Genomic DNA, 9,118 nt, shown 5'->3' with positions numbered 1-9,118 from the left:
TCAATTTATCATTTATTCTAATATTCATTCTAACAACAAATCAAACATCTTAATCAATTCCCATTACTATTCTTATTTCATTACATTATTATTACCATTACCATTACTATTACATTCCAAAAAAAAAAAATATCACTTATGTATTGTAATTCCCATTACATCATAAAACCAATGTAATGATGATTACATTGTTAGAAAATATCTCTTTTGCCTTTTTTTAATATTTTTTTTAACTTTAAATATTAAAAATAATAAAACTAAAGGTATTTTTGTCAATATACAACTTATTTTATTTGATTACAATGTTCATTAATGAGTTAAACCAAACATTATAATACCATTCCTATTACAATTCTAATTCCGTTACATTACCATTCATATTACAATTACCATTCTTATTACATTACATTATATCAAAGCAAACACCGCCTAAGTTCTAATTAACTGGTTTCCGAAAATCTCAATAAACACTATAATTTGGAAGAAAAAAAAAGCTGATTTTTTTTTTTTGTTAGAAAAGAATCATTTTAATCTAAAAAAAAAATATCCAATATAATAAAAATATGCAACAATTCACAAACCCAAAACAATAAAAAACTAATTATAACATATATATAATATGATAATGTAAAAACTAAAAAGGTTTATTTTCTTTTCTTTTCTTAATTTTATTTTTCTTTGAAAAAAACCTTTTGTACGTATATTTTCGATTATTATTATTATTATTTCCAAATTTAATATCAGAAAATTAACATTTTAAAATATATAGTATATATTTATAAAAGGGGTATACTTGGAAATGCGCTCCTAGAAGGCGTGAGACGTTTTTCTTAGTTGGCATGTGAAATCTCATATGATATAGAGATGGTAGACACATGTCACCACTACTATGAAAGAAATAAAGTTCAGTTACGTTAAATAGATTCCAAAATTAACGGCAATGACAAGAAAATAGTTGGAATGATTTCTTCTAACTAAATATAATTATTATTCAACACTAAAGTTTATTTAATTAAACTATGCGTAATTTAATTTGAATTTCACAAACATTAAGAAAATAAAATAATTAATTTTTAACGTTAAGTATTAAATCTTGAAAAGATAAGCAACTTGATGTTAAACCATGAAGAGAGTTTACAAGAATCAAAGAATCTGTTTCCACCAAATCCACATCAATATTCATTTGTCTTGCCCATTCTAATCCATGAAACAAAGTCTTAAGCTTTCGTATGTTTCCTACTATTTTTTTTTCTTGAAAGAGCAGACAACACATGCTCTTGAGAGTCTCGAATGACAGTCTATTCTGTTTAGGAATGTCAGTCGGACCGGGCCCGGCCCGGCCCGCCACAAACCCGGCCCGGCCCGACATCACTTTGGCCCGGCCCGGCCCGGCCCGGCCCGACTCCTTCTTTTGGCCTAGCGGGTCAAGCCCGGCCCGAGATAATCGGGCCGGGTTAGGCCCGACCCGGTTTTTTTTTTTTTTAGAATACTTATTATTTTGTTTTGTTTCATTTGGGTATTTAATTTTGGTGGTTGTTGAAACAATTCATTATAGACACCTTTTTTATATATTATGTTATTTTAGAGAGAAAATTTGATGAGAAAATAGATAATGCATCAAAACCCACCATTGATTATTATTATTATTTGCCCTCTTTTTTTTTATATTATTTCTAAAAATTATTATTATTATTAGGAAGTAGTTAGTTATAACTATTATACTATTACAATATGACATGCCTTATTAAAAGGGATTTCTTTTTTCTTTAGTTTTGTCTTGTTTTGAGTCATGGGTAATGAGAGAACTATTATATTGTTTGATTATGTTTTAAAATCAATATTATAATAATTATGTAAGTCAATTTATTTTTAATGAAGAGAATTATAAGGGTGTGATGGTAATTCTTTTTTTTCAATTTTACTTTAATAATAGATAAGGGTTGGAAACTAAGGTTTTCAATGAATAATTGAATTTTTGTTATAATGAATAAATGAGTGATTCAATTATGCATAATAGATGAAAGCTTGAGATTGTACTTTTGTTACTAACAATATTTAATACATCAATAATAACTACCAACTATAAACTCAAATATAATAACTAGCAACCATAAGTACTAAACACTACAATTTGTTCTCATCCATATCCTCACTCATATACTAAAAAGAACAATGTACTTTCTAATCATCAAGATCAACTACGTAAGGCTCCTGCAAAAAAATAAAAATAGAAAAAAGTATTAATAATAAAAATAAATAATTTATTTGATAAATTACAAAAACTTAACTAATTACCATTGTTGGATCAACATCATTATCTTCATCATTCACTGTTGCTGTTAAAAAAAATAAAATAAATATTAATTCTAATTAAGAAATGAAAAAATGTATATAAATATATATTTACAATTGTTAAATAATATCTACCTTTTTTGTCAGTCTTCAACCAATTTTGTGTACATACTAATGCTTCTAATGTAGAAGGATGAAGTCTCGAACGATGTGAACTCACGTGCCTACCACCAGTGCTGAATGTAGATTCCGAAGCAACAGTGTTAACAGGCACAGGAAATACATCCTTGGCAATCATACTCAACAAAGGGTATTTGAGGCCCGTCACCTTCCAATAGTTGCATATATCAAATGACTCTTCAGTCCTAGGTATCAAGTTCTCCTCTAAATATAAATCCAGTTCAGACTTCATATTCTCTACTCGATAGGAAGCTCTAACAAATCTGTCAAAGTTATAAAGGGCATCCAATCGGCGTGTTGAAGGCGATGTTGATACATTTTCTTCTTGAACCCTTCTTTCTCTCAAATGAGGAAACTTAGACCCGTACTCCTCTAGTAGCTCGCAACAAAGCTCACGAACCTTCGCAATTTCAGTTACATATTGCTCATCTCCATAAATTACAGGGAAATAATATTCGAGCAACATGAACTTGTACCTCGGGTCTAAAACAACCGCCACACACATAAGCCCGTGAATCTCTCGCCAATATTTCTGGAACTTGGACATCATTTGAGTTGCCATGTCCTTAATAAAAGGCACCTCTGATAACATCCATGATTCAATGTTGGTCTTGATTTCACATATTTTTGGAAAAAAAATATTGGCGGTAGGATACTTTGTTCCAGAAATTAATTCGGTTACTTCATGAAACAACTCTAACTTATCACACAATTGTTGAGCATTTTGCCAATCAATTTCTGAAGGGGCACACCTCAAACGCAACTCCCGCAGCCTTGCACGTTCAAATACTGTCTTGTAGGATAAAGCTGTGCTAAGCATTAGAAAAGTTGAATTCCACCTTGTTACACAATCAAGTGATATTTTTTTGGTGTATGGTACTCCAAGTTGACGAGCAGTGTCTTCAAATTTTTCATGTCTTTTTGGTGTGCCCGACCAATAAGCAACACTGTCTCGAATTTTGTCAACACTATCACCAATGACAGATAAGCCTTCTTTGACAATTAGATTTAAAATATGTGCACAACAACGCACATGTAGCAACTTTCCCTTCAAAATAAAACTGTCAGGCTCAAATTGTCCTTTCAAAAGATCAATCATGGAATCATTGGCAGTACAGTTATCGAGAGTCACTGTACTGATCTTGTCTTCTATTTTCCAATCATTAAGACAAGATCTTAGGGCCTCAAGTAGTGCTGGAGCATCGTGAGGACACGGAACATACTTAAAACTCAATATCTGACTGTGTAAGTTCCAAGAATCATCAATAAAATGAGTCACATGTACCCATATATCCCCTCTTCTGATGATTTGCAGTCCACATGTCACTGGTTATGGCTATTCTGCTCCTACTTTTTTCCAAATTTTGCCTGCACTTTTCTTTCTCGGTTTTATACATTTTCATAATGTCTGACCTAATTGTATTCCTTGACACCATTTGAAACATGGGACATAAAGTGCTTGAATATTCTATAAACCCGCTATGCTCAACCATAGACAAGGGATATTCGTGCTTAACGATCATTTGAGCCAATTTGGTCCTTGCTAAATCAGGATCAAAATTAAAAGAAACTGAAGGGCTTGCAGTTGTACTAGGATTGGCGGCAAGTTGGGCCTTTCTTACAGGACACGTTTTCACGTGAGAATTTAAATGCCTAGTCCCACTAGAACTTTCTCCCACTAGCTTACGCTCGCAATACTTGCAAACCGCTTTAATTTTTCCATCAATTTTTTCCCGTGTGAAATGATCCCATGCACGAGAAGTTCTTTTTCTCTGATTCTGAGTTTCATCTACTGCATTGCTAACAGATTGTACTTCATTTGTAGTTGATGGCACAAAATCAACATCATCCTCAAAATTAGAATCGATTTGACCAGACATTCTATTTTAACCTACATTAACATCATATTCTCATATCTATCAATTAATCCATGCAATTGCTTTAAAAATATGATAAACATATCTACGAAAAATCGGGCAGCATTTTCCCTATTTTATTAACCTAACCATCTGTCAATTTTAACTATAAATAATCAGATAACACACAATTTATCATCCTTATATCACCGCAGCACACAAATTTCGCAGAACCTACTTCACTATGGATGAATATATAAGATATTCAAACTCTTCTATAAAATTATATGTAATTTAATTATAAAAAAAATTATATATACCTCTGATGAATCGAGATTAAAATTTCCACTTGACTCAAATTCTTTTCAAACACTTGCAAAACGCCAAAACCTATAAAAAAAATATAAAACAGAGTATGGTAAGACATTCCTACAAGAATCATGGGCAACTTAAACAAAACATGTAGATTCACCAAGTTGTTGGGTTAATGCACATTCTTACTACCACTGAATCATTAAATAAAACAAAACTTCAGAGATAACCCTTAGATATTGGAAAGTCTTATTCCCGAAAGCCTTAGAAAGGTTGATCCAAAAGAATTTGCAGGTAATAATAATAATACGAATCCTACATTTATTATATCATAATTAATTGGTTTACAAAAAGAGCTGTCTTATATTTACTTCTTGAAGGAGTAGCAGCTGACATCCTCTCAAGAATGTTATGCAAATAGCTACCCTGACATTGAATAAATTGCCTCAATAATATTTATTCAAATTTATTGATAAATTGAGAAAATGTTCACCTTCCTAATGAGAAACATTAAATATTCATAAGTTAACATAGACAAACATAACTTCCATTCTAGGACACAATAATATATCATCTTAATTTACCAATTTGTTCACTCGCTACAAATAAAAGGAATACCTATATTACCTAAACCTTCTTGTCATTAAATCTGATGCTGTTACTAAAATCCACTTTTCTTTTCTTTTTGTATTCCAGTAGAGTAAGCTTATACATCAATATCCATATTTTCTTTAACAAATCAATCTTTAAAACTCATTTAAAATACCTCAGGATCAATCTGAGAAAGCTTTTTCTTTACGCTTTCTCCGAATGTATCTCTCTGCTTCAGTATCGGCACCGAACTTCTCTCGTTCTCCGAGTCCCTTTCAATAAATTAAGGGGAATAAAAAACAAAGCACCAAATCACTCGATCATTTAGTACAACAAGGACATAAATTATATCATAAAAAATTGACCTGGGCTTCAAGACAATAGTAGAAAGAAAGACCCAGATGCTGTTTCTAAGCATAACCATTTCTTTTCGTAAGGAAAAAGTGAAGGAAGAAGAGGGCAAATGAGTTAGAGAGTACCTTGAGGACAGAGGCAAAACTCTCAGCTTGTTCAGTCTCAGAAAAATGGCGACTCCACCTATTCCAATCCCATTCTAAAGAAGACCCATTACAGTCGGTAGAGCTGTTAGTGCAGCGGCAGTGAAGACTGGAGAGAGAGAAGTCGAAATTGAGATTTAGGTTTAGAATTTGGGATTTTTTTTTAGGGATTTAGGTTTTTTTTAATATTTGAAACCGGGCCGGGCCGGGCCCGACCCGAAATAATATATACCGGGCCGGGCCGGCCGGCTGAAGCCCGAGAAGAGCCCGAATAATTCGGGCCACAGTCGGCCCGTCGGGTCGGGGGCCCGGCCCGGCCCGCGAAAATAGCCCAGATTGACATTACTAATTCTGTTTGGCAAAGAGTGTGTTGTTGCATCTACATTCAATTTATTTTGCCTCTGAGGAGGAGATTGCCAAGGAACACAATCAACCACAGTATGTCTCAAATCAGGAATTGAGTTCTTAAGGGAGGCCTGTTGGAACTTGCAGAGATATGCCATTAAAGTTGAGTCAATTGCAGCTGGTTTTATAGAGTGTTTTGTTATGAATTATATTATTCCTGTCAGATCAAATGGACTACATTTATTATAAAAAATAGCTACTTTTAGTGACAATTTTTTAATCACAACATATATTTTTTTTTTTTTGACTAAATGTGACTTTTAGTCATTACAAAATGTTACATATGACTAAAATATAGTATTTAGTTACAAGTTGTCATTAATTTAGTGTTAGTGATCACAACAAGTATTGTGACTAAAAATACATTTAGTCACAACAAATTGTAATTTTTGTGACTAATATATTTAGACACGGACATTTTAGTCACAACATAAAAATAATGTTTTATAATTAGTCACAACTTTATTACTTTTAGTCACAAATTCTGTTGTGACTAAAAGTAAAAAATTTTGTAGTGATTGTGAATATAATCTTTTCCAAATCAGATTTGGCATGTGTTTCTGATAATTGAATAAGAAAATCACTATCTCATATTCTTAGAAAAATACATCTATAAAATAAAAATAAAATATATTTAAAATATTAAAATAAAAATGTTAAAATAAAAAATTATTTAAACTTTTATTAGAAAAAAAATTATAGATGATTTTTGAAAAAAAATATGAAAACAAAATTAAAATAATTATTGATATTATGAGAAAATAATGTGAATTTTACTTGAAAAATATTAAAATTAATTTTTTTTAATATTAGAATGTAAATCAAACTTCTCTATTAAGAAAGGAGTTATTGTCAAAATGACTCATCTAAAATTGGGTTGGCTTATTACCCTACACCATATTTTTATTATTATTATTGCTTTTTTAAAATGGCCACCTTTTATTATTTTGATGCAACAGGTAGGTTTAGTGTTAATTTTTAGTTAATATTTAATGTTATGTACCAAAAGTTAGTGGTAATGTCGTAATTATTCTATAATTAGAAAACATTATATAAATTTTAAAATATACATAAAAATATTAATTAAATAATAAATTTAGAATAATTAGTATTTTTGCCACTTAAACTTTTGACACTACTTGATTTTGCCTTCTAAAATGTACAGTTTGTTAAAAATTTCCTATAAAATATAATAGTTACATAATTATGTCCCTTTTATTAGATTCTAATTTTTCAACCGTTAAAAATTAACATTTTTATCCTCTAAACTTTGACCAATACAAAATTTTGGCCCTTTTTATTAAAAAAATTAATTCTAAAAATTATAATGATCTATTAATTCTAAAAAAATTAATAAAAATTATTAAAACATCTAATAAAATATTAAATTAATTAAAAAATATTAAGTTTATTTAAAAAAAAACCTAAATTATTTCTAAAAGAATCAAACTTTATTTTATTTATAAACACTTATCTTAAAAAATTAAACTAAAATTATTGAAAATCCAATAAATAATTTAAACAATCTAAGTTTTTTTTTTGAAGAAAAAATCAAGCTAATTTATATATATAAACTCATATCTTAAAAAATAAAGAAAAATAATTAAAAAATCAATAAAAAATATAAAATTATTTTGAAAAAAAAATAGAAATTAAACTAAAATAATGTTACATTTACTTAAACAAATCTATATTTTTGGAAAAAATAAAAAATAAACTCAAACTTGTTCCCCTAAAATTTCTTTTTTACAAATATTTAATTCTTAATATATTTTTTATATTTAAATGGACTTTTTAATGATAAATAAATAATTTTGTAAGTCGTTTAATTATTTTTAAAATTTTAACTTCCTTTTTAATTTTCTCAATTATTAAATTTTTTTTTTTTAAGATTTAAATTAAGTTTTTAAGATTTACTAAAAAAATTATTGAATCTTTCTCATTTTTATTTGGACGAGTACGATTTGATTGTTTTCAAAATTTAGAGGGTAAAATTGCTAATTTACAAAGACACATCAACATTTAAGTAGAATAATGGGACGAAACCTAACTATTGGCTGTAAAGTTAGCCAACTGACGCGAACTTTGACTAGCTAGGCTTAACTAACAAGTCAAAGAACATGAATAACACTCTCGAGATCGAACCTAACCATATCAGGATTAAGATCATTTGATCTAGGATCAACTAGGTGATATTGAATTCAATAGATATTACGGTAAATTTATCATATCTAATCAAAGTTCAATATTGGTCCCTTCCAATGTATACTCCATACATCCGATACTGGTAAACTTTACCAATGCCCTGGAAAGGACATAACACTTATCCAAGGTGTAAGTATACCTATCGCTGATTATCATGTCAGTCTAAATCCAGTGAACTGACAAATCAGGGAATTAAACTTTCGAACATATAATCAAGATTATATTCCACTGTGCTGACAACACTATGATCATGAACAAATACATATCTTCTAGACTTAATAGAATTTATACATTAAATATAATCATGAAATAAATCATGTGAACCATGCAACATAAAATGTGATTTCTGATCTATATTAGTAAATCTGATTAAATTGAAATGAGTTTTATTTAGGGCACAAAACCCAACATGATCTTCCTTCCAGTGTACATTTTCCAGGTTGGCATCTTAAACTTGTGAGGCAATTCCAAGACATTATTTTTTGGGGAGAAAGGAGATCCACGTGCTCGATCCAACTCAAGGTCATTGTTCCTCTGATCGGCCATGCCTTGGAACATATTTTTTAGTTCATCCAACTGTGCCTGCACAGCTGGACTAATCTGTTCGGCCTTTTGGCCGACCAAAGTTACGTCAGCATCCTTTTGAGCGAGATTTTGAGCACGGGTCCTGGGTTGGATGACTGGTGCATCTTGTTGGTCGTCCGACCATCTCCTCCTGTTCAAATCATCTCGCAGATCATGAACTGTCCCCAATCTGTCAAATATAGAGACACCTGGCTG

At 30.3% G+C, this 9,118-nt stretch overlaps 1 protein-coding gene across 2 annotated transcripts; it reads right to left on the bottom strand.

Annotated features, from left to right (window-relative positions):
* Nucleotides 1-2,011: 2,011 nt before the first annotated feature.
* On the bottom strand, nt 2,012-2,741 carry LOC115717747 (zinc finger BED domain-containing protein DAYSLEEPER-like). 2 transcript variants are annotated; one of them, XM_030646726.2, is made up of 3 exons: nt 2,428-2,741; nt 2,296-2,336; nt 2,012-2,211 (listed from the first exon to the last, which is right to left on the bottom strand). In XM_030646726.2, the coding sequence occupies exons 1-3, from the start codon at nt 2,702-2,704 to the stop codon at nt 2,182-2,184; spliced, it is 348 nt and encodes a 115-aa protein (XP_030502586.2). In that variant the 5' UTR covers nt 2,705-2,741; the 3' UTR covers nt 2,012-2,181. The 2 variants fall into 2 exon arrangements, with proteins under 2 accessions (XP_030502586.2, XP_060971808.1); XM_061115825.1 differs by having other exon boundaries at nt 2,296-2,330.
* Nucleotides 2,742-9,118: the final 6,377 nt, after the last annotated feature.

Source organism: Cannabis sativa, chromosome 5 (assembly GCF_029168945.1).
Source record: "Cannabis sativa cultivar Pink pepper isolate KNU-18-1 chromosome 5, ASM2916894v1, whole genome shotgun sequence".
NCBI lineage: Eukaryota > Viridiplantae > Streptophyta > Magnoliopsida > Rosales > Cannabaceae > Cannabis > Cannabis sativa.
Note: the sequence above shows the minus strand (reverse complement) of the source record. Positions and strands in the feature narration are given on the sequence as shown.

Coding starts and splice junctions, on each gene's coding strand:
- LOC115717747 (XM_030646726.2), bottom strand. CDS start 2,704: ATGAAGTCTGAACTGGATTTATATTTAGAGGAGAACTTGATACCTAGG. Junction 2,337..2,427: donor GTTGAAGACTGACAAAAAAG/GTAGATATTATT, acceptor TTTTTTTAACAG/CAACAGTGAATGATGAAGAT. Junction 2,212..2,295: donor ATGATGTTGATCCAACAATG/GTAATTAGTTAA, acceptor ATTTTTTTGCAG/GAGCCTTACGTAGTTGATCT.